General features: G+C 45.8%; 1 protein-coding gene across 1 annotated transcript in view; it reads right to left on the reverse strand.

Annotated features, from left to right (window-relative positions):
• CDAN1 (codanin 1) overlaps positions 1–24,607 on the reverse strand; it is a gene marked incomplete at its 5' end in the record, with an annotated part of 60,052 nt that overhangs the window by 11,664 nt on the left and 23,781 nt on the right. Inside the window, 11 exons of the mRNA XM_019519941.1 lie at positions 1,356–1,419; positions 5,575–5,724; positions 8,831–8,934; positions 9,841–9,974; positions 11,184–11,238; positions 13,507–13,596; positions 14,359–14,440; positions 16,588–16,754; positions 17,905–18,048; positions 22,403–22,517; positions 23,401–23,609. Coding sequence (XP_019375486.1) covers positions 1,356–1,419; positions 5,575–5,724; positions 8,831–8,934; positions 9,841–9,974; positions 11,184–11,238; positions 13,507–13,596; positions 14,359–14,440; positions 16,588–16,754; positions 17,905–18,048; positions 22,403–22,517; positions 23,401–23,609 — 1,314 coding nt within the window. The remainder of the gene's footprint in view (positions 1–1,355; positions 1,420–5,574; positions 5,725–8,830; positions 8,935–9,840; positions 9,975–11,183; positions 11,239–13,506; positions 13,597–14,358; positions 14,441–16,587; positions 16,755–17,904; positions 18,049–22,402; positions 22,518–23,400; positions 23,610–24,607) is intronic.

Below are 24,607 nucleotides of genomic sequence, written 5' to 3' on the forward strand. Positions count from 1 at the left end.
TCTAATTAATATATCACTAATTTCAGGGGCTTGTTAACTCTGAAGTCAAAGACAACAGTCACAGAATCACAGAGAAGCAGGGCTGGAAAGGACCTCCAGAGGTCACCTAGTTCAACCCTGCATGAGGCAGGACCATCCCTAACCAAACCATCTTATACAAATCCACTGTCTAACTTATTAGTAAAACTACACAGTCAACCCCAACACAACTACAAGACATAACATCATAACCTGCCACAGGTAAAGCAGGTGGACCACCATGGTCAATATCCTGCTGCCGCAAAGTTCATCAAATTATACTTGAGACATCCAAGGAAGAGGGCCACACTACCCACTGCAGAGGAAGGCAAGAACCCCACAGTCTCTACTAATCTGACTGTAGGGCAAAATTCCTTCTCGACTCCAAATACAACAGCTGTTCTTACCTTGAATGGAGGAGCACATGCAGTAGCAAGAGGGAAAGCAAAAATCTTTTCCAACCCTACATGGAAACTAGCAAAGCCTAGACGCATGGGAAATATCTACAGTAGAGCATAGGCATAGACATCATCCATGACCAATGCTTATCCAGCCTCTTCTTGAGTATCTCCAATGATGGAGACTCCACAACTTTTCTAGGCAGTCTATTCTACTGCCTCACTATTGTAATAATGAAGTTTTTCATGATATCCAATCTAAACTTACTTTACTACAACTTTAAGCCCTTGATCTGTGTCCTGGTCTCTGAAGCAAGAGAGAAAAGGTGTTTTTCCCTCTTCTTTATGGCAGCCCTTTAGAAAATTGAGGACTGCTATCGTGTCCTGTCTTAAGTACCTTTTCTGTAAGCTGTAAACACCTATTTCCTTCAACTTTTCCTCATGACTTGCCTTCCAAGCTTTTTATCATTATTGTTGACTCTCTCTAACTTTTCCATGTCCTCTTTAAAAAGTAGAGCCCAAAACTGCACACAGTACTCTAGATGAGTCCTAACCAGTACCAAGTAAAGAAGCACCATCACCTCCCGGGTCATATTTGTGCTGATGCAAAAAAACTTCAGCTACATCACACTGCAGACTCATACTGACTCTGTGATCTACCAAGACTACCAGATCCTTCTCTGTAGTGCTGCTATCCAGCCAGGTGCCACCCAGTTTGTATGTGCAAACAGTAAACTATTTTGCTGTTAACCCATTTTGCAGAAATATGCCAAAATGACCTGATGGGAATAGTGTTCTGAACCCTTCCTCCACTTCCAAATGATTTTAGGTCAGTGTGTCCACAGATCATATCACTGAAGTTTACAAGTGGCAACAATAGATATACAGGGATATTAATAAGGACCTGAAGTCAAGGCCTTTATTAAATGTGGTACATACAGCTGCAGATGTCTCTTCTGGCAGCAGAACTCTCACAGCTTCAGGACCTTTCTTCCTGCAAAATCTGCAAACAAAAAAAATGGCAAAGAATGTGTACTGCAGTGTCAAGGCTCTACAGTGATAGTCAAGGACATTTATTCCTGCACGAACTTCTATATGTTCCATTATGCTTCACTGCCTGGGACAGCATAGCAATGCCAAAACTCAAGGTAGGCAAGAACCACGTAAGCAAGACTGAATTCCAAGCAGCTGACCTAACACTACTCAAAATTCTTTGCTCCCTTCCCAGAAAAGGGAAAAGTACAAGAAATAGAGCCGAGGCACACTGTTCCACACATCCTCTACAACCCCCTCCAATAAGTAAGTGCAGGGGTGGGCAAAATACAGCCTGCAGCTGGATCTGTCCCACAGGCGGGGAACCCACCATTTAAGTGCATCTGGCCTGATGGGCAGCTGCCGATGCTGCGCTCTGCATGGGGCCGAGTCCTGCCCACTCCCACCTGGGGCAGTGCATGCTGCGCTCCCCATCTTTCCCCACCGAAGGGCCCCAGCCATGGTCAGCGGGCATAGCTTCTAGGCAAGGCTGCCACTGTTGTAGCTGCCCAGGGACCTGCTAGACACCCCTGGGCTCCAGCAAATCCTCCTCCTGTCCCTGCTGAAGCACTCCAGGCAGCAGGTAGGGAGGGGAAGCTGCAGCGCTGCAGGGAGTGGGGGGCAGGCTCTGCCTACAGCTTGCTTTGGTCCTGTTCATGAATGGTTGGGTGGGAGAGAACTTGGATGGAGGGGTGGGGTGTGAAGAAGCTCGGCTGCTCACAAAACCCTGCTGGGCAGGCATGGGACAAGCAGGTGGGGTGGAAGCAGCAGCAGCAGGAGCCAGCATGGGCTTGGTTACAGATCTGCCAGGTAGGCATGGGACAGGCAACAGCTGCAGGAGCCACCAGTGCAGGCTCAGCTGCAACCCAGCTGGGCAGGTGTGAACAGAGACCAAGAGAGCCAGCGATGCCAGGCACAGCTCCCTGCCCCCCACAACTCTTCCTAGGGGGCTTGCCTTGCTGCCTGCTGGTGGCAGCTGCTTTCCTGCCCCTTTGCAGCACACTGCAAGCCAGACAGGCAGTGCTGATCCCCTTCCCACTCCCCACACCTGCAGGGGCTGGGCTCAGCCACATCAGAGTGGGCAGGGGGGAAGCTGGGTTGGAAGGGGGAGCCCCCCCAACCACACACACAGTCACAGACCAATGACATGATTGGAATAACAGAGACTTGGTGGGACAGTTCGCTGGACTGGAGCACTGTCATGGGTAGGTACAAACAGGTCAGCAAGGACAGGCAGGGGAGAATAGGAGAAGGAGTTGCACTTTACAAAAAAGAGCCATATGATTGCTCAGAACTCAAGTATGAAACTGGAAATAAGTCTGTTGAGAGTTTCTGGGTTAAGGTTAGAGGTGACAGCAACAAGGGCAATGTTGTGGTGGGGGTCTGCTATAGACCAGAAGTGGCAGATAAGGCTTTCTTCAAACAGCTAGTGGAAGTTTCCCTGATCACAAGCCCTGGTTCTCATGGGGGACTTCAATCACCCTGACAGCTGCTGGGAGGACAATACAGCAGTGTGTGGGCAAGCCAGGAATTTTTTGGAGAGTGCTGGGGACAACTTCCTGGTGCAAGTGCTGGAGCAGCCAACTAGGGGCCATGCTCTTCTTGACCTGCTGCTCACAGACAGGAAAGAATTGGTGGGGTATGCAGTAGTAGATGGCAACTTGAGCAGCAGTGACCACGAAATGACTGAGTTCAGGATCCTGAGGAAAGAAAGGATGGAGAGCAGCAGAGTAAGGATGCTGGACTTCAGAAAAGCAGACTTTGACTAACTCAGGGAACTAATGGGCAGGAGAATGGGGGAAGCAACCTTGTGATAGAAAATGCAGAAAAGGCTGAAGTGCTCAATGCCTTATTCACCTCAGTCTTCGCAGGCAAGATCAGCTTCCAGACTACTGCACTGGGCAGCACAGCTTGGGGAGAAGGTGAAAGAACAGGTTAGGGACTACTGAGAAAAGCTGGACATATACAAGTCCAAGGACAGGACAGTATGCACCCAAGGGTGCTTAGGGACTTGGCTGACGAGACTGCAGAACCAGTGGCCATAATCTTTTAAAACTCATGGCTATCAGAAAAGGTCCTGGATGACTGGAAAAGGGCAAACATAGTGCCCATATTTAAGGAAGGGAAAAAAGGCTGCTCCAGGGAACTACAGACTAGTCAGACTCACCTCAGGCCCTGGAAAAATCATGGAGTAGATCCTCAAGGAATTAATTTCTAAGCACTTCGAGGAGAAAAAGGGAATTAGGAACAGTCAACATGGATTCACCAAGGGCAAGTCATGCCTGACCAACCTGATTGCCTTCAATGATGAGGTAACTGGCTCTGTGGATGCAGGGAGACAGGTGGATGTGGTATACTTTGATTTTAGCAAGGCTTTTGATATCGTCTCCAACAACATTCTTGTAGGGAAGCTAAGGAAGTACAGGCTGGATGAATGCACTGTCAGGTAGGCAGAAAACTGGTTGAAGCATCAGGGTCAGAGTGTAATAATCAATAGCTCAATGTCTGACTGGTAGCTGGTATCCAATGGAGTGCCACAGGGGTCAGTTTTGTCCAATTTCTTCATTAACGACCTGGAAGATGGCAGAGTGCACCCTCAGTAAGTTTGCAGATAACACCAACCTGGGGGAGCAGTAGATACACTGGAGGTTAAGGCTAGGATTCAGAGTGACCTGGACAAATTGGAGGATTGGGCCAAAAGAAATCTCATGAGGTTCAACAAGGACAGGTGCAAAGTCCTGCACTTAGGATGGAACAATCGCACGCACCAGTACAGGCGGGGGCTGGCTGGCTGGGCAGCAGCTCTGCAGAAAAGGATAGTGGACAATAGCTGAATATGAGCCAGAGGTGTGCCCTTGTTGCCATGAAGGTTAACAGCATACTGGGCTGCACTGGTAGGTGTGTTGCCAGCAGGTCAAAAGAAGTGATTATTCCCCTCTATTCAGCACTGGTGAGGCCACATCAGGAGTACTGTCCCCCGTCTTGGGCTCCCCACTACAGAAAGGATGTAGACAAACTGGAGAGTCCAGAGGAGGGCAACAAAAGCAGTGAGGGGGCTGAGGGACATAACTTATGAGGAGAGGCTGAGGGAACTGGGCTTATTTAGTAGAGGAGACAGAGGGGATTTAATAGCAACCTTCGATTACCTGAAGGGAGATTCAAAAGAGGATGGAGCTAGACCCTTCTTGGTGGTGGAAGATTTCGTGGGTTTCATAGACACTAGGACTGAAGATCATCGAATCCAGCCCCCTGCCCCAGGGGCAGGAAGTCAGCTGGAGTCATAGGATCTCAGCAAGAAAAACATCCATATTCCTCTTGAAGGCATTCAAAGCAGTTGCTTGAACCACCTCTGGCGGCAGGTTATTCCAGACCTTGGGGGCCCAGACAGTAAAGAAGTTCTTCCTTATGTCCAGCCTGAACTGGTCTTGCAGGAGTTTATAACAGAATAAGGAGCAACGGTCTCAAGTTGCAGCAAGGGAAGTTTAGGTTAGATATTACGAAGAATCGTCTCACTAGGAGGGATGTAAAACACTGGAACAGATTACCCAGAGAGGTGGTAGAATCTCCATCCTTGGAGGTTTTCAAGACCTGGCTAGACAAAGCCTTGGCTGGGATGACCTAGTTGGGGCTGGTCCTGCTCTGAGCAAGGGATTGGACAAGATGACCTCCTGAGGTCCCTTCCAACCCTCATTTTCTCTGATTCTATGATCCACACCCCCACAACATGCTACACCCCCCCATGATACACAAGCAAGCCCCTCCCCTCCCAAAAGGGGAACTTCCCTGGGCAAGAGAAGAGACTTCTAGTAGCAAAGGTCAGGGATTAGGGGACAGGGCACCTGCCAAGGGGAGGGGCTACCCTTGCAGCCCTCCACACCTCACTAAAACATGTTAAGCAGCCCTCTTACCCATCCCTAAGAGGCATTAAAAAGTCAGCAGGGAAACAGCTTCAGTTACAAATGCAGTTAAGTATCAGTCCTGAGCCAAATCAAAGGCTGGTGTTTGAAAATACTGAAGTGCTTGGTGGCACCTCAGGTGTCACAAGACAAAGCCAGCACAGCACTAAGAATAGCACAGCAAAAAGGAAGATGAGAAATGAATAATTTAAGTAGCTTTTCCTTCTTACTCTCTGCCTTTGAGGAAAGCCTGTGCCCCTTCTTCATAAAGCTGAGTGCACACCTCATCCAGCAGTTTGTCATGATTAGTATTGTCCTCCTTCACTTTTTCCTGCAGCATGACCTCTGCCCTTTTGACAAGCTCTGCTACCAAAGTGGCCCTGAAAAAAAACAGTGTGATGGCAGATTGAACAAGTCTGAAATACAAACATGCAACCTGTTTTGAACCCTTTCATCCCCATTTTACTTTAGAGCATGAAAGAAACAGAACATTTTAGTTAAAAAGAACCAGTCACATGATATTTTGCTAATCTAACTATTCTGCATTGCCAAAGTTTCACTATCCCCAACCTCTTGAAGTTCACTGGAATTCAGTACCATGAAGTGTGCTTGAAGCAAAAACATTAATGAGATTCAAAAGGGACTGGGCTTTTATATCAGTAACAAAAACTTGTAGTTGGATAAGTATGACACATTCTAGGTAGCATATTCAGCCTAGTGTTTCAGGTGTAAAGGCAATCTCTAGTTATTAGCATTTAGGATGAGATTTGTTGCGACAGACATTATCACACATCTGTCTAGAATGCAGGCTTACTTGTACCAACATCAGATGCTGGCCACTATTAGAGATACGACACTGGATAAGAGATTGCAAGTCTGACTTAATACAGAAGTGCCTATATCCTATGGTTTTAGGTGCATGTAACCCAGAGTGAAAAGGGAAGCAGCTTTCTCCAGAAGATGCTAATAGAAACACACTTAAAATGCCTTTCTGCCCCAACTTTTTTATTTTTGCTTTGGTAATACTGAGAAAACTAATGTAGACAGGGCTTCAGACAGCCACGAGCACCCTCCTAACGCTAGTACAGCACGCTTGCATTTCAGAGCTTGGGTTGAGTCCCAGGCTTGAGATTTTCCTGTTTTGATTGGTGGAGCCCATCTACCAATCAGGAGGCAGCAAGAGGAGTTAAGTCATGCCCCTTTCCTGAGGGGAGGGGGAGAAGAGCTCTCCTAGACCTGACTGTAGACTGCAACACTATCAGGTCTGGAAGACTTCAGGGGCGAAGCCCTGGAGAGTATAAAAGGAGCTGCATGCCCAGCACGAATGGCAGAGGGAAGAGTGGGGTTTAGAAGAGCTGAGGAGAGCTGCTCAGCAGGACAAAGCAGCGGTCCAGAAGTGCCCCTGAAGATTTCCATCGGTGGGGAACAGCGGACAGCTCCAGCAGCTAGGCTCTCAGTGTGCAGCATGGTGCATGGCGTCGAGACCTTGGGAGCTGTGTGGTGGCCCAGGTCTGCAACCTCTGGCATGTGGCCAGAGACAGTGAATGGGCCAGTGCACGGAGCAGGATCTTTGGAGCACTTGGGCGGTTCAGGTCCCCAACCCCCTACATGATGCTGGGAGCTCAGTGCAGGAGGCGTGGCACGGAGGATCTGGGAGCAGACCAAGCCTGGTGCTGCACAAGATGACCCAGGCCACCAACCCATAGCAAAAGGTTGAGTCCAGGGAGCCAGATGGTGCTTGTGCTACTGAGTCAGCAGACAGGGCCGAGCCAGAGGCCCCAGAAGCCCTGCATAGTGGAGCCTGGTTCCAGGGGACAGCAACCCCCCGAAGCCCACAAGTGAGAGACCAGCTTGGTGCAGAGGACAAGGGCCACCCTCCAGGCCTGGTTGCTGAGTTGCAGGGAAAAAGGATTCCCGCAGGGGAGGGGGAGTCCCCCCTGGTTAGTTAAGGGCCCCTGAAAGTGGAGGTCCCACTGGGAGGGCCCCCCTGAAGTTACCAGCTTCCTTGAAGGGATTGGGAAAAAGCCCCAGGGCACTGGGGTTTCCCCTTGGGATTAAGTTTATCTTTGAGGTTCCAGTGCCATAAAGTGGTGTGATGTTGTGCCTTATATTTTGTGAACTCTCATGTTTGTAAATTAGTAGACGAGTAGAATCCTAGGGCTCTGCTGGGACCCACTTTTGCTATCATTTTATCTTTTGTTTATTTGTATTTATTTATGGCTTACTTATTGTTCACCTATATTTATCTATAGTTTATCTGTTGGCTATCTATGTTTACTTTGGGGTTTATCTGTTTCAGATCAGATACTTACCTGTGACATACCTGTATCTGGAGCACTGGTATAAGGTTTTATAGCATTTACCCAGAGGGTATTGTTTATGTTATTTGTTTAGATATCACATACACTATATATCTATATAGTACACATGTTTATATCCATGTTTCTTTTCCTTGTAATAAGTTAACGTAAAATAAATTTGTATATAGTTAAGTCCCCTGACTGTCCTGGCCTGGTTCTTTAGGGACAGAGGGAAACCGAGCAGTCTTCAGTTCCCCTACAGCACACCTGCCAGCTAACAATTCCCTTCAATTGGAGAAGGAGAGTATATACTTGAGTACACCTGGGCTATGGTAGCATTCACACTACTGTTACCACCAAGACTAGTAACAGGAGAGTCAGTTTAGTGTAGACAAAGCATTACAATCGTGTAGGAATATACCAGCTAACATGGTCTACGTGAAAGGAAACTGAATCATTTCTGACTCCATCAAGCAGGGAGGAAGAAGCTTTAGGGCAGGATCATCGCTGCTTTTCGCAAAGTACCTAGTACAGTGGGGTTCTTGCCCATGAGTGGGACCCCTAGGAGATATAATTTCTGCTAGCTATGTCCAAAAAGTCTGTCTGAGCTGCTGAACTGTGGTGTCCAGATTTATAAAACCATCTGCCTAGAATCTGAGAACTTAAATAGTGGGAGTTTCAACTCAGTCATCTGGGAAGTACTGTTACCATCTCTGCTACATCTACAAGGCAAAATTAAGCAAGTTGTGTTCACAACGCAGGACATGGGAGTCACCCAAAACATGTGGCATAACTCGCTCAAGTTTTGAGATACCTGTAAAGATATCCACAGTAGGGAGCGAATATTGTCTACAGAGGTCAGAGGATGGCAGAAAGGAGACAGCAGCAGCACAGATCTCTAGTGGACAGGCCTTTTTTGTTCTACTTATTACTTACTACTACAAATCCCCTTCCATCCGAGACAAATGGCACCATTTTCACAAGCTTAAATGAGAATTCTACAAAGACTAGATTAGTCCAGAATGACTTAAAGCCTTTAGCATCAATCAAATTTAGACTGCACACAGTCTACTAGGGAGGCCAGAACAATAGTCCCCCAAGCAACTGAAAACCTGAGTCTGGCCTCAAAGGATTAAAACCAGCTAAGATGACAGCATTTTTCAGAAATATGCGCCCAAGCACTTACTTGATATGCTTAACACAGTTGGATCCCACCCTCTCTGCCACAAATTCCACTGTTCTCCGCAGTGATGGGGGCTGATTGTGGAAGAAGGCCTGCTCCAGCTCTGCCTGTTCAGGAGGAAGAACAAGAGCTATGAAGAGACCAGGACTCTCTACAGAGATGATCTTCTCTACACAGAAACAGACCTGAAATTTAGTTCTGTGTACAATGCACAACAGGGCCAAAGGCCCACAGTTCTGTCTCTACCAAGCATTTTGCTATTACAACCTTTGGTAATACCTGTAAAATACCTATGCCCAATTTTATGCTCACCATTTAGTGCACAGCTTATAGATTTTGTCTTGTAAGAAGGTGTAAAAAAATAGGTGACTGGTAAAGGAGGAAGAAAGGAATGTGGCTATTTCTCCATTCAGAAAGCAGCACCTTTTCACACCAGGCTACTGTAAGACTTAATGAGCAACTTTTAATGAGCTGTTCAAAAGGAGTGCTGCTTTCTGAGGTAAAAGATACCCTTTAATTACAGGATGGACACCTCTACACACTCACAGAATGCTTGTCCTTTCAAGGGACAGGTACAGTGGAATCAGAGCAAAGAGAAAGAAAGTCAGGGCTAAAGAAGAGACAGGAAGAAAAGATATGGATGGGGCAGAAGGAATCATCTGTGGGTTCAAGAGTTAAACATATACAAAAGACTCGCAGGGATGTGTATTCAGGTTCTCTGCAATTTAGTGCGCACACAACATCACAGGATTTAACAGCTAGATAGCAGGGTCAGTCATCCTTCCTCTTCTAGCTGTTAAACAAGAGAACCCCTGCTGTCTATGCCTGTGTTTTTCTTTCCATAGTTTCAGGCCATCACTGTGCATCTTGCCATTTTATAAACACTCTCTCCTTTTGTGACTCCACTGTGAAAAGCCATGACTATGCTCAGAGCAGTCTCACCATGTGGTAACAGAGAGCAGGCATCTGTCTTGGGCAAGCAGCCAGCACACTGCCCCTCCCTGTTCACCTACCTGCAGTTTCTGCTGTGTGACAGAAGGTTTGGGTGCCAAGGACTCTGCAGCTGTTGGGGTTATTTTCCTTATAAAGCCACCATTCTTTGCTCCGCTGCCTGCCACAAAGGAGGCTAGCAGCTTCCGCAGCTCACCTGTAAAAAGAAACAGGTGTAAACACCCTTTCTGACATACAAAGTCAGAACTACAGGGTAACAGATCCAGACGGGCAGAAAAAGTCAAGTAGTCAAGTAATTAGGTTCCCAGTCTACAGCAGGCTCTGTAAAACCCCAACTTTAGTAACAGTTGACAAAAGTAAAAGTTGGGAGCAGGGAGAGACTGCACAATTCCAGCATATCCCAGAGGAAGGCCAGACAAAAGCTTCCTACCCTTGGAGGCAGCAGACGACAGGAAAACAGAAAATTCTTCCTATCACTCAACAGTGACCCATAAAAAGAATTACGAAGCAGTGGCTTTGAAGGTTCCCAGCCTAATCATTCATCAAATGGTGGGATGAAAGTGGCAGCTATGCAAGATCCACCATGGTGGTGGGAATGGAGAGTTCCAACAGGGCTACAAAGAGAATGCCAGGGGTTGAGCACAGCAAAAAGGATTTCAAGTCCTTCTGCATGAAAGACTCATCAGCAGTGGGAGTCACTGGACTGACATACAACTTTCTCTCCAGCCAGATCCACAAGCACAACACAGCCTCAGGAAGCTTCTCCTTCTGCTTTAAGTATTTGCTTCCAAACTAACCCTAGCTCTTCACATTGGCCAAATGGGCATCCTCCACCACATCAGGTCCTGACGGCCTTTCAGTAACCATCCATTTGGGGATCGAGCCACCTTCTTCATCCAAACCCTTCCTCCTTTGACACACAGCATAGGGAAGTCTGGCATTCAAGTTTCCTTCCATGGTAGAGAACCACGGTCCCTGTCTCCCTGCATACCATTCACATTGCAAAGGCAGGACAGCCAGTCCACAGCCTTCTTATCTCCTTTCACAGGATCATAGAAAATTCGGGTTGGAAGGGACCATCCCCAACTATATCATCCCAGCCAAGGCTTTGTCTACCTGGGTCTTAAAAACCTACAAGGATGGAGATGCCACAACTTCTCCAGGTAGCCTGTTCCAGTGCTTTACTACTTTCCTAATGAGACAGTCTTTCCTCATATTTAACCTAAGCTTCCCTTGCTGCAACAAATACCTTTGCAGGTACTTATGTCTTTTTTTTCATGACTTGATTTATCACCAAGGTCAGTGATATGACTGAGGTTCAAAGTGGATGGGGATGGGAAAGAAAAGTGATCCAAGGACTCACAGTACCAAAAAGGGCTGGGATAAACATCTATAAAATACTCACCAAGATATGGACAGCAGGTATAAAGTAACTGCTGATCCACCAAAGTTGCAGAATCCTGGCAAATGAAGAAAAGGAGGGTTGAAGGACAGCTGCAAAAGGAACATCATCTTTAGAAGATCAGAAATCTTATGCATCTCACAGATATCTCAAGGCACTTCATCAAAAGAAATAATGCAGCCAAGTTAAATTCCAAATCAAGTGCTTTTGAAGCAAAACAAATTCTAAAACCTAAGGACCCAATTGTGCCTGGAGATGCATGATGAACAGCTCTGCATTTCAGAGATTTGGTATTGCATGACCTTTAGTTATAAACTCCAGACTCAGCTGAGAGCAGATGTCTGTCAAAAGAGAAAAAGAAACCCCAGTATAGGAATGCCACCCTACCAGCAATGACTGGGGAAGAGTTGACACGGGAAAGAGGATAAACAGGACATGGCCCACACAAAGAATTACAGCTCCATGGATACTTCTACCATGACTCAGTCAAGCCTTTCAGGACAGAGGACTACTGAGTGATGGGCCCCATTGTTATGTCTTAGCCAGAGAACATGGGGATTAAGGGGGAAACTGCAGATTTTTGTCAGTGTAGCTGGTATATATTGAACACATTTCAAAAAGGCTGAAGTTCATGACTATTTCCTCCCCACTGCTGGAAAAGCAACTGGCACTTGCTTAATAACAGGATGCACATATATGCTGGCTAGCATGTTCATCCTGATTCTGGGAGAAGGAGCATGCACCTTCTCTAGTGGAAACAACATTAACCCCTAATGCTGTGACAAGTTAGAAGCTCCCTCAAATGCGGGCAAGGGGAAGGGAGGAGACCTGCCAAATACAAACATGTGGAGTATTACTTTTACTCTGAATGGGTTTTTTTGTCTTGAAGCTACTGCTCTTTTTATAATGCCCAACAATAGGACCTTGCCCCCACTGCCCCGTGAGAACTGTCTGCTAACAGGGGAACACAGGAAGATCAGTTATTACCAGAGTACAGGGAGAAGCAGAGTGTGCTGGGGGTAGGGACACAAATGCAGTGTGGCTATGGGTCATTGTCCCTGAGAGGAGGGTAGAGGTGAAACCAATCACTAGGAGGAAATTGGAGGAGGCTACAAGGTGTCAGTATGAGGGTAATGACACTGAAGTCATCACTTTAACTATACCTTACTGATGAGCTTGTGTGCTGAAGAGAGTTTTTCAGAAAACCTCAATAAAGTCAAATACATCAAGGAGTTCCTGACTAATCTATTTTCCCATACCCTCAGATACTCTGGGTTAAGTGTAGCAAAGGTCCTTTTGTAAATCAATCTAAATTCAAGCAGTTTCACCTCAGATGGAACTTGAACCCACAGCCCCTGGCTCCAGAAACCAGTGCCTGAGAATAGGGCCATGATTCAGAATGATCTTGATAAATTAAAGAAATGGTATGAAATGAATCAAATGAAATTCAACAGCAAGTGCAAAGTCCTGCACTTGGAGCAGAATAATGGCATGTACAAATACAGACTGCAGAATGACTGATTAGGCTACAGTACTGCAAAAAAGGATCTATGGGTTACAGTGAACCATAAGCTGAACATAAGCCACCGTGTCCTCTTGCTGCAAAAAAGCCAGCAGGATACTAGGTTGCATTAACAGGAGTGTCACTTACAAATCAAGGGAAGTGATTCTTCCACTCTATTCAGCGTTGGTGAGACCTCACCTGGAGCAGTGTCCAGTTTTGGGTCCCACAGTTCAAGAAAGATGTGGACAGATTGGAAAGAGTCCAGTAGTGACTAAAAAATCATTAGACAGCAGGGAAATATGCCTGAAGAAAACTGGATTATTTGTTTGGAGAAGAGAAAACAAAGGAGGGTAACAGACTTCAAATACCTGTAGGACTGTTATACGGAGGATGAGATAGGAGTTGATCCCCCAACACAGATTTACTTGAGTTCTCTATACTCTGTTTCTGTTCTGTTCATCATTCCTAGCATTATGAAACAAGCTGTAACTCTGGACTGAGGATATGCTTGCAGCAACACCTCATCATATTCCAGCAACACCTCATCTCTGTAAAACACCATCTCATTACAGGTGGTGCATGCTTTTTCCAGTTAGTGTCATTCTGGCAGTGCACCAAGAACCTCTGAGGTCTAGTCTGCAGTGCAGTCTGACTGCTCAAGCAAACTGCAGCTTTATATAGTTTCCATATTCATCACATCTGCACTGAAGACAAATCGCTGCATACAATGCTGCAATCTACAGGCTTCATTTGCCCCGAAATCTTCCTTGCTGGATCCATGAGACTGCAACTATCAAAGCAGTTATTTTCATACCAGCTTACCAAGGCCTGAGCAGATGACATAGCATCCATCATCAATCCATCCTGTTTGACTTCACTGGTAAAGAACAGCTCCTCTGGGACAGAGGGGATCTGGAACAGAAACCATGAAGAATTATCGTTCCATCAGGTGACTAAAACACCCATCTCAAAAACAGTAGTCAGAGAAAATTTTCCACTTTTAAAAAATTATATAGAACCTGGCATACTGAGGACCTTCTATTCTCCTATATTTGTCACCCCACCACGACCTCAACCCCCAAGGCCACATGTAGCATCTTTCCGCATTTCCCAGCCACCCCAGTTTCCCCACACTTGGAGTCTTTAATTTATATCTATCTCCAGCAAATTTACAGAAACACTCTAATCAAGACATGCTTCTCCCAGGTGAAAATGCATTGAGGTCTCCATCCTCCTCCTATCTTTATTCAGCCAAAGAAGTATTCTGTTGATTAAAGCAAGGCACTGCCACTTTCCTACAGCACTTAATACAGTAAATTTTCAGTACTAGACTACTTCCAGCTTTAGTGGGAATTAACTGGGAAGTTTTGTCCTTAAGGAAAAACACCTTAAGTATAAGGATGAAAGCTATAAGGTTTTACAGAAATTAATTATGGGATGTATTTGACAGTGAAATCTTCTACAAGAGTTCTAGGGGGAAAACATACAAGATGCAGAGCAGGAGTATAACTCAAATTACAGCATGTTTGATACTGTGCAAAGGATTTTGGTTCTTTTTATTTTGTCACATTTTTCTATTTTTACCTCATTTCAAAATTTAATCATTTTTTTCTACTGAATTCAGTACAGTTGCACCTTCAGAGCTCAGCCATTTACCATCTCTAGGTACGATACCTGAAAAAGCCAACCCAACACTGCAAAGATCAACAGCTTGTTTAGGAAACTCATCTCCTTATCTTCAGAGGGTACCATGGACCTGCCATACAGAGAGGGTAGTGGAAAACAGAGTTAAACTGCAGCTACTTTATTTTAAAAAGGTATGTCCAGTAACACTATAACTTCTTTTAAGATTCTCTATTGTTCTGACTTGTCCTCTAACCAGTCTACTTTAGCCATTATGGAAGTGTTTCTCATTCTCTGTGTAGGTGCGCACATGTCTATCTGTATATTGTACTGTGCATTTGAACTGAAGCAGCCAGAGTTGGGTGGCATCTATTTTTCTGGAACAAACAAAATGGGAGTATCTGAGCAATGGGAAAACGTTGTGGAGGGGCTTAATCTCAGGGCTGAATTCTGCAGTTACAAGGGCACAAGCACTTTGCAAGTGATTTGGGAAAATGCATTTTTTTGTAGTGGGGAGGGGTCGATAAAAAAAAATGCATCTTTAACCCCTTCAGCTTGGGATGGACTACATTTCAGGTCTGTGAGTTTCTTACTGCTTACCATATTTACTCAAATAGAAGACAAAGTTTTTCGCCCCATCTTACATTCACATACAAGGAAGCCCCACTAAATACATTGTATCATTAAACTGCAACTAAAAGCAGCATGTACTCAGTAATGGAAGCCAACTATGAAGTTGATTAAAATGCAGCTAACACTGAGTGTGACTACAAAACACATGACCCATGTTGGGCAAACTTTGTTTTTTAATTATTATTATAGATTTTATGTTCCAATTCAAATTAGCCAAATCAGTTCCAAATCATATCAATTGAGCAGAACTCAATTTTTCCAAAAACCATATCAATTGAGCAAGCAGAACTCAATTGTCCTAAACAACATGTATGGCGCTACAACCGGCAAGCATCCTTTGCCACAGACTCTCACCCTGGGATTTCAGGCATCCTACATGCAGGCCCAAGCCCGGAGGTCTTGGAATGCTGATGCCACAGCAAACATACCAGGTTAGTAGCACCGCCCATCTGAATAAGATATATGGTAACTGTCTATGAGCTCAGTCCCCCTCAGTGTGAACTATTTTTTCAGTTATGGTGAGCCACTGTACTGAATACATTTAAACTTCCTCTTCACTCCTACTGAGCTATACCTTTCCTTCCCATTTCCAATGAGTCCTGTTTTTTAACCAGCCACAAATGTCTGGCAATCATCACTGAACAGGGCCCTTACACAACTTACCAAGAATCCCTCTGTCACCTCCTCTCTCAGTCTGTTGTGTATGATTAGCATGGCCCTGCCCTCCAAGAGGTGGAACCAGATCAAGTTGTCCTGTGCCTCATCTCTACAAAATTTTTTGGAGCATCCTAGGACTTGTGACAAGAGAACCCAGTTCCAGTCACGAGCGGAGGCCAATTAACTCCCACAAAAGATCTATGTGCTATCTGGAGTACAAACGCATACTGGGCAGTACTGAGCTGTGGGGTCACAATGGCATGAAACACTGTCATCTCTGCTGCAGCACAACCCAATGAACTATATGGTAAACCACAAGCCTTTTGGCTTTGAACTAACATCATTCAGCTTGTGCTATATACAAGTAGGTATAGAAATGCTGCTTAAAAGTGTGTTTATGGAGTACTGGTGCTAAAAATTGCAGCAGTTTCAAAAGACGTAAACTGCATCAATTCTGAATGAACTAAGTCTATGGGTACCTGCAGTAATTTCCCTATATGCAAGTTACTGCAGGTATGTTTATTTCTAGGTTAGTGCTTTCAAATTTGCTTCTCACTCGCATATGCTCAGGGGCAGCAGGGTCTGACAATAAGGAAGGGAGGAAGGGGCTGCAGAGGGAAGAAGTTGGGGGAAAGGTGCCAGAGGACAAGGGGGATACCTGACCCTCCAGATTTATTTTTTCCTGCTGTAGCAGTGGGAAAGGGAACAATTCAAGGCAAACCTGCAATAATTAGATTCTATACTTGGAAAATTATAAAAAAAATTATAAATATTCAATATATAGAATCTAGTTATGGGGGGAAGGACATCTAATTCAGGGTCATCTTATATTTCACTAAATACGGTAGCATACAGGCACAAAATTGAGTTTTATAACATTCCCACCTGATGTCCAGCTTCTCATACATTGTCTTGGAAGAAAAGTGGGATGCAGTTAATCCCAATGAAGACATTCTCAAGAATGATGCAGGTATTCTTTCATGGGCTTACCTGTATACTTGCAGCAAGAGGGAAAATACTGTCCCATAGTAGTCAAGAAAAGGAGCAATATGATCTACGAGGGAGAGGAACTCCACAATCCAAGGTATAGTGAGGATAGTACGCTGGCCCTGGATAGATCGCTGCAGAAGTTTCAATACATCCAGTACAGGTAGGCTCTTGATGGGCAAAACATTTAAAATCAATTTGAGATACGGAAAGTTGGCTTCCAACTAACTTTAAGAAAAGTTCCATATCTACACTATGGCCTTTCTTTTAACGTAATTTAATTCTTTGTCCAGTTAAGTGGTTATGTACCAGATATTATGAACAATATCCTTCAGTGGCTAGAGGTTCAGCTATTAATAGCTACAAGACGCCTCAGTATAGTGCTGAGAAGGATGAACCCTGACTAAACACATAAGCGGTGGGAGAAAATATTATTTATGGGGGGCTGGGCGGTGCGGGGCATGCCTGCCTAACCCCCATCCCTCCCTCCCCCAGTTATTGAAGGGGCTGGCGCGTGCTGGATGTGCAGCAGCAGCGGAGCGCACGACAGGGGCACTGGGTGCAGCAGTAGCACTGTTGCCAGCTGCCGCAAAATTAGTTTCAAGGGGGGGCGGGGTCTAAGTCCTGTAAGCCCCAGCCTTCCGCCTCCTATGACTAGACAGCAGACTATTTGGGTTCAGTTCCTGTTGTCCTGGACAGCAAAAAGTGATTTGCATTCAGTGCAATACATTAGTAGTAGGGATTTGAATGCTGAGCTGAGATACTCTTTGAAACATTTTTGAGGGCCACACCTTACATACACAGTCTTTCCAGTAGAATTGAAGTGATGTTGTATCTTGTGGTCCAGAAAGTATGAGGAGCAAGAATCTGTGGGTATTGTCTTGTACTGGACCAAGTGCATGGCTGGGTCTCTCAGAGACCCAATGAAAAGTACTGTGATACCCAAAAGCCTGTCTAAGTCTAAACCCAACCAGACGGTTAATCCAATAAAAGAGACCACCCACAAAAAATCTTGCAAAAGTCTGTCCAGGTAATTCAGGACTTTGAAACACTAACCACAATTCAGAAATAGTATCAGTGGGTTAAGCACCACATGAGTGTCAATAACCCCTCCCTCCTTTCTATCACAAACACTGCCCCCTTGCCTTCAATACGGTATACTTATACAAAGCACAGAATAGTGCAGAACACCAACCCAGGAACTATTTCCATTCTAGGAAAGGATGGCTCCAGAGACAACTCTGCAACAAACCAAAAATACCTGCCAAGCAAAGAGCCCAGAAAGTCCCAGACTTTTCTATCAGGTCTCTGGTTACTTACTTGATTTCTTAATGCCACTGCAGACTCGTGCAAGTCTCTTGTTGGTGGCTCCACTGTGCGATATGGAAGGAAAACAAGAAATCCAAGAAATTTTGCCAGGAGCCGGAGGCTCATCAGGACAACGGTGAAACGTTTTTTCTCATCCTGAAGTCAAGAGAAGGAAAGCTTGATTGGAGCAACACAACCCTGAACTGAGAAGCAACAACCTACCTAAAGTCTCCACTGCCAGAATGGAAAACTAGGTCTCACAGCTGCTCTGCACCACTTTCCAGATACTTCTTTCCCGAGACCATTTTGAATGCTGGAGAGCTCCATTCATGACAGCAGTATACTAAGTAAGAACAGCCCTTCAACCATAGGAGACTCCAATCTAGACAGATACAGGTTTCATGTTGATAAGTACTGGAAGGAGCTCAAGAGAGAGGTGCTTATCTGGAAGTTACCTTTAAAAGTCCTGAGCAGGTGACTGAGTTATGGAAAAAGATCTCAAGTTTCTTCACACTTTTAAGGGGCAGTTGCATTCTACAATAATATTTCAGCTGACAAAGCCCAGGTTACAGCCTGAACAGCATTTTCAGCAACTACTATACTGTAGAGTTCATTGCCACAAGAAATGAAGCTAAGTCCCGCTCACACATTTCATCCCTCCCCTCTTTTAGAAAGCATCCCTTTAAACATATTGCCATTCAATGCTAACCATGACCAAGAGGCACTTCATTAAGAACTACCTGCCCATAAAAGCAATCTGAAATCAGTCAAAGGTGAGAGCTGGCTCCTTTAATCAGCAAAATGACAATTGGATACTGCAGTGATGTGTGCGCTGGAAGTAAGAGAGTGAGTGAGTGAGTACAAACATATATGACCCCTCCTGCTTCCACTACTGCACTGTCTAGTTGGGAGATGGTCCCAAATGATCATAAACAAACTGAAGCTCTTTATAGAAAGAGAAAAAAAAAGCTGCTGCTCAAACAGTCACACTTTCATAGTACTGTCTTTAACTAGAGCATCCTTCACTCCTCTGTTTCTGTCAATGTAGCAAAAGGTCTCAAATACATCAGCCCACATTTATCTCTGAACATTCACAGAACAGTGACTTATTGAAGACAACTTCCTCAGGTCCTCCGTGTATTGTGTGTCAATGGCTGCTGGGCCCAACTCAGTGCTGGCTCCAGCCACCTCTATTCCACCCAAAGAAACCCGTCACACGTGGCACAGGCATTCTCCAGGACAACTAGCAGTGACCCAAGGAGGGGCGGAGGGGGGGGAATCTAGCAGGTAAAAGTGGAGAAAGGTACCTGGGGAGTCAGATGTCAGGCAGGTCACAGTGCATCATAAATGCAATGCCTATATTGAGGCCATGAGTTTCTGTATCTAAGAGGTTGTTGAAATGAAGTTCATAAGCGCATCTTTGGAAAGAGTTTTGTAAATTCCCTTTGAAGATCAGGACTAAGAGACTGGAGAGAGAGTAGTTTTCTTGTGAGAAATGTGCCCCTACAGGTAGTTGGGTATTCCTGTCTGTAATAGATTTCCAGTGCGTATTCATTCTAGTGCACAGTTGCTGTTGGGTGTCTCCGACGTATTTTCCATCATGGCATTTGGTGCACTGGATGAGATATATAACGTTTCTGGAGGTGCAAGTGTAAGATCTAGGAATGGTGTTGGTTCTGTTGTGAGGTGTAGTCACTGTGGGGGGTACTGGAGATATGTTGGCAGGCTTTGCCTTTCTTCTCATGGCATGGTCTGGATCCATTTGGTGTGTTTTGGACTGTAGGAAGTTGGCTTCTGGTGATGAGGTTAGTGAGGTTCAGTGCTTGCTTGAATTTACAAACCACTTTTCACAGATGGGCTTATGAACTTCATTTCATCAACCTCCTAGATACAGAAACTCATGGACTCAATATAGACTAGATTTATGACACACTATAACCTGCCCCTCATCTGACTCCCCAGGTACCTCTCCACTTTTACCCGCTACATCCCTCTCCCCCTCCCAGCCTGTCACTCACCCCCGATGCCTCAATTTGCATTTTCACTGTCTGACTTACTTGCCTGCATCCCAGCCTCTGGCTTCTTTACTATTCCTTCCATCCAAGAAGAACACACACCAACTGCAGATGCTTCCTCAGCCTGAGGAAAGGTTTTTAAACCCAAAAACTTGCTAAGATATATTTCTCCAACTACTCAGTTGGTCTTCTAAAAGGTATCAGATTGACTCAAAGAACCCTGTCTGCCTTGTGTGGGTTTAGCCAGAATGGGATGAATGCAGCAGGGATGGTAGTCTGTAACAGGGGTCCTTCCCAGTGCTGGTTAGATCTCGGCCCGCCCACCTGTTTCTGGGCCAACTGCCCACCCCTCTTTCAGCTGCCACACCTTGATGGAAAACCAGTTCAGATGTTACCTTGGTGGGAGGATGCCCACTTAGGTCCTTGATGTCTAGGAGCGATATCCATTCCGCAGCTCCATACCTCTCCTACAGTCCATGCCACACAGATGGGATCCCAGACAGCTAAGCTCACCTGGAGCCTCACAACTCCACTGCAACCAGCAAGCCTCAGGACTCTTAAAGATCTTACAGGTCTGGGCTTTCCCTAGCCAGGACTGTGTGTGCGTGAGGTGGCAGGAGGTTTTCAGGCACCTCCTACTCGGCCTTTCACCAGGGCGGTTTGTGGTCCTGGCATTTCCTGGGGGCTGCCACGCCACTGGCAGTCCCACCAGGCCTCCCAACCCTGGCAGGGTGCAGTTTTAGGTCAAGCCCAGGACCTGGGGCCTCCTCCTTTCCCATAGCCCCAGCCCATACCTCTAAGTTTGTCTTGGCACAGCAGCTCAGCAGGGAGATGTCCTTCCCCTGCTGGCTGGTGATACAGCAAGTGCTGTCTCCAGCTCTGAGAGCAGGGCATTAAATGGTTGTGAAACCAAACCAAATAAAAAAAAGAAAATAGGTGTGGACAGAGTGAGGAGGTGGCACTCACTCCGTCTGCATATGGAACTTGGGGAACCCCAGCAGTGGGAGGTTCACTTTGAGGAACACCAGCTGTTCCATGAAACCAGGATCCAAGGAAGTGCAGTGAGGTGTCACAACACCACCAGCAATGCTGAACACCCTCTCGCTCGGAACACTGGTTGGTGGACAGGACAGGTGTTCCTAGGCAACCATGGCCAGACCCTGCCACATGTAGCTGTGGCTTGCCCAACAAGCCAAGGAGTTGCAGAGCAGCAGCTCCACATCCTCAGTGAGACAGATAGCCACTGAGGCCTTGGCACTACTTGCCCAATGCTGGAGTCTGGTGCCTCTGGACCCCAACATGGAAGCCACGCCCTCGGCCCACATTGGCAGCACCTGTGGTAGAGGACACTGGCTGGTGGATGGAGTGCTGGCATGGGAAAATGGATCCCCCTCTTTGACTTCTCCTCACCTCTGCCCTTCTGCCTCCCCGACTCTGTTCACCAGCACCTCCGTCCAGTGATCAAGGGTTTTGCTGCTGCAAATGCTCCCCTTCACCCTCGGGTCGCACATGCCTGTCAGCACGTGGACCATACTGGACTGCAACGGATCCATCTGTTTCTTGATGCCCTCCTTCAGCTGCTTCACCAGTGCCTGCACCTCAACATTAGAACCAAATGAAGAAGTTCCAGAGGACTGAAGCTCCCTCACTATGGGGATCACCTGGCTAAGGAGGGCATCGCCAGCACTGAGGCTCTCAGAAGCCTCGAGGAATGGCTTGAGGACCACCAAGATCTGGGAGATGGTATCCCACTCATCTTTGTTAAGGGGGCTGCTTAAGATGGCAGCCATCTCATGGATGGCCTTCTGTTGCTTGATCAGCCTTCTGAGCATCAGGCATGTGAAGTTCCACCGAGTCTCCACATCCTGCATTATGTGCTGTGGGATGCTCAGCTCTGCCTGTTTGTCCCGCAGCATCTTGCCTGCCTTGATGCTCCAGTAGAAGCAGCCCGTCACCTTCCTGCATTTTGAAATGAGTTGGCTGGTTGCGAAGGCGTCCTCACCAGCAGCCCTGTTCCCCTCCCAAGGCGTCCCTGACTATAAGGCGGTACTTGTGCGCCACACAGTGGATGCCAACAAAGTTGGCATCACGGACTGCCTTGATCATATTGGCCCTGTTGTCAGTGACCATGAACCCACAGGTGAGCTCACCCTACCCAATGAGCCACCCCCTGCACCATGTGGTTCACGGCCCCCATGATCTCCATTGCCCTGTGGGACTCATCCATCACCTCTGCTTGAAGGAGAGCCCACTGAAACAATTCCAAAACGTTTCAGATGCTTTTGTTTTGTTTCGGATTCAGTGATTCAGCTGCCGAACTAGACTGAAACACCTCTGAAACAAAATGGCTGCCGAAGTTTCGCACAGCCCTACTACTGTCTATACCCTAATGTAGTGTTTATATCATAATTATACATGGACATTAACCAATTCTTTAGTTAGTGGACTGAATCACTAAACAAATCCTTAGCTGGCGCCCAGAACATTTAACTCACCTGTTCCTCCATGTCTGCTTCACCATCGCTAGGCTCATGCTCTACCAAAGTAAGGCCATCCAGCTCAAGTATTTTTAGGCACAGGTTGTCCATGAGGTGTTGGTTGAACTGATAGCTTCAGAAAAAACATGATGGGAATGTCAGACTGGGAGGAAAGCAGCAGTATAATCTCAGCTAACATATGCTCAATAATTCAAGCCTTAGTTACCAAAGTTATAACAAACATCCAAGATGTCACTCATTTATAAGTTCAAAGGATATTGTGTGGCCAACAACAACACTATCCAAAAACCAAGCAGACATGCAGAACCTCAGCAGAACTTCAGCAGACTTAATGCATCCTCCACTCTCCACAGCTCTGCCAGTGCATCGTACCCCTTAACATCCCCTTTGCCATTTCAGTTTTATGCAAAAACTAGTCATTAAACTCCATTAGGATCACTGTTACAAGGACATGGCTACAAAATAAGTTTACCCATTTCAAATGAGACATAAGGGAAATGTGAATCTACACTGTGAACTATAAAAGGCCCCTTTATTAAGCCATAGAGTGTCCTTCTCTTCCCACTTCTTGGCCATCTAGAACAGTCTAGGGAAAATTTCAGCAATCCAGCATTCCTGCTGTCCAGTACTGTGTTACCTCTAAGTATTAGGCAACTCAACATGCTTCTGCCAAGATATTTAGTGAGTTTCACGTGTAATGAGCTAAGACCTGAATGGATGTAGTTCTTTGGAGAGGAAGATGGACTGTACTTGTCAGCAGATACAAGTGAAGTTTGGAACACTGCTGACAACTAGCATAAAATGGGCAGTGCATACTGCAACTGCCCTCAGGGCTTGAAAGTTCCCCTTTTGTCTCATGCTTTGGCTTCAATGTCCCACAGGGCTGGCATTTCAAGACCAGTCTCCAAATTAGTTCCCCCAACTGGCACAAGCCAATGAGTTTAGCTAACCACCCCACAACTTAGCAGAGGCAGAAGCAGTGACAAGTAGCTAACCTTCCTGCGCTGAGGATGAAGTCCCTGAAGAACTGCTGGCACCCTGGGAAGGAAGGGGGTGGGCAAGGCCCTCTGATGCTCTGAGGAGCGACAAATCTCTCCTGCAGCCTCTTCAGCCGACTCAGATCATCACAGCCCAACATATTAAGGACGTCTTGGTCTGGGGTGTCTCCCCAGCTTGTGCCACCACCAACGGGACCTTTACACATCTTCAGGAGGGTAAAGAGGAGGGAGGGAGGAAATTCATAAGGCATCCCAGATGAAAGAAATAATTTGTCCCACACAATCACTTCTCTCCATGAAAGGCCTTTTAGGGTAGGAACCTTCAATACACTGTAAAGGATTGGACTCAGCTGCCTATGAAGCCTGTGAAATATGGCCTCCTTCAGCCAGAGGGCCAGCATAGGCTAAAGCATACAAGCTTCCTTTTTCTCAAAATATGCTACACTCTCAGTCTCTTCCAGCCTAGGTGTCCTGAGACTGGAAATTCAGACCCCACATATTAAACCTAAGGCATTAGAACCTCTTTCCACTCAGAAAAAACATTATCAAGCATAGTTATACCATCTACATAAACAACTTTGTTTCAATGTTCTATGTTTTGGCCTGGCAGTCAAGGAGAAGACTTGTCATCTACTACCTGGACCCAACTAAAAACTGTAGGGTTATTCAGTGTTACAAAGATGAGAAGAATTTGCAGGGACTTACACATACACAGAACTACTGCTCAAAATACAAAGAAAGAAGGCTTCAAGCCCTTAAAATTAGCCAGAGACCTTGACAACAAAAGAATACAACTTCAAAGCATAGTACCCCACTAAAAACAAACACCTTAAAATATGGTATAGTTAGGTTAACACTGATAGGGGTCTTAACAATACCAAATCAAATAGTAGTCATCTTATGAAGGTAGAATCATTTTATGACTGCAAACCCTGAATATTCTTGAGCCCAAGTTCCTTTTGCGTCTCAAACCACAGATTAGGGAGGTCAAATTCTAGTTATTTACATCTGTGCTTCGTTGTTACTTGTAAGCCATTTGCTTTCAAATTGTATTGTAGTGGAATAGTGAAACCCTATAGTCTTCAACAGGAATGCACAGATGTGAGTGAGGGTGAAATTCAGCCTTGTACCTGTAGGTTTGTTAACCAGTTCTGTCAATGCTGGAATAGATTCTGTTTTCCTTTTTTTTTTTTTTTTTTTTTTT

This window comes from Gavialis gangeticus, unplaced genomic scaffold, assembly GCF_001723915.1.
Source record: "Gavialis gangeticus isolate Ggan-Ray unplaced genomic scaffold, GavGan_comp1, whole genome shotgun sequence".
NCBI lineage: Eukaryota > Metazoa > Chordata > Crocodylia > Gavialidae > Gavialis > Gavialis gangeticus.